The sequence below is a fragment of the Limulus polyphemus genome, unplaced genomic scaffold (genome assembly GCF_000517525.1).
Source record: "Limulus polyphemus unplaced genomic scaffold, Limulus_polyphemus-2.1.2 Scaffold5959, whole genome shotgun sequence".
NCBI lineage: Eukaryota > Metazoa > Arthropoda > Merostomata > Xiphosura > Limulidae > Limulus > Limulus polyphemus.
This window is the reverse complement of record NW_013671569.1, coordinates 784-1,965: the sequence shown is the minus strand read 5'-3', so window position 1 is coordinate 1,965 and position 1,182 is coordinate 784. Positions and strand designations below refer to the sequence as shown.

General features: G+C 30.4%; 1 protein-coding gene across 1 annotated transcript in view; it reads right to left on the bottom strand.

Moving 5' to 3' along the window:
- The window catches only part of LOC106473188 (elongation of very long chain fatty acids protein 4-like), a gene marked incomplete at its 5' end in the record, with an annotated part of 41,336 nt that extends 40,630 nt beyond the window's left edge, over positions 1–706 (bottom strand). The window contains one exon of the mRNA XM_022401676.1: positions 490–706. Within this exon, the coding sequence (XP_022257384.1) occupies positions 490–706 (217 nt within the window). The remainder of the gene's footprint in view (positions 1–489) is intronic.
- Between the last annotated feature and the right edge of the window lie 476 nt (positions 707–1,182).

Here is a 1,182-nt window from a genome sequence, read left to right as displayed (position 1 = left end):
CTCCCCATGATTACTGTTTAGTGTTTTATTTGTTTAATTATCGTTATATTTAGCAACTGTACTTTGAAAATGTATAAAGACCGATATAAATTCATTTTATTCTGCTTTAGATACTGAAGATGGAATCTGATAGAATTCCGAAACATTTATCCATGTCCCCTTTTTGTCAATAAACAATGTTGTATATCATAAGTGTCGTAATCTTGTTTATAATCAAACTTCGTTTTCCTTCGAACACATCGATTGCTAATCCTTAATAAGATTTTAAATGCCTTGTTACTTTATCTAGACTGCATGTATTACACACATATACACATCTAAATATATCACAGCTTTACATGGATAAGAAGAATATAGTAAAATAACTGGAAATATGATATACATGCAGAAGTTGGTTAAATAGTAACTGCAAAGCAACAATTTTCACATTAAAAAATACATTTTCAAGAACAATAACAACAAGAACTAAAATTAGCATTTGTGGCTTACCTCACAACCTATATAAAGATTAAGCAGCATTATGGCAAGATTGTAGAACACCAAAATCCATTTGAGCTCAAAAGGTTGTCGACTGACCATCAATTGAGGGCCCAACCACACACAAGAAAGGTACAGTAAGATAAGGGCAATAGTTGGAAGAGGGGAACTCATGAGAGGCCAATCACCAACACGATGGTCTGTAGTTAATTGGAAGGAGGGATGAAGCCTGTTAGTTTGATTAACTTTTATAGTGACAGTAGGAGGAAGAACATAAAATTACCAACCTAGTACTAAACTTATGATTCTTACTTTCAACTAATGGAAAGGTGCTTTAATGTTTCAAAATGTACAAGTTTAAAAATACATTTTTTTTTAAATTCTCTACAGTGCTTAAAAAAACAGTTAAATTAATAGTAGGAATAATCACTAGTGCTTTAATTTACTGAAACCCCATAAAACTGATGAGACAAAATTTTTGTCAAACAGCAGTGAAAGTAAATCGAGTAATGGATACAGACAAATTAACATAATTTATTTTGTTCTATAATGATTTAACTTTATCTACCATTAATAACCTTGATCATCATCCTTCACCTAGGAAAGATGTGATGATATTTGCATTCATAAAACATTTGAAAATGTAGTAATAGTTAACCAAAATAACAAAATAATTATCCTAAAACAACGTATTGGCAAATCATA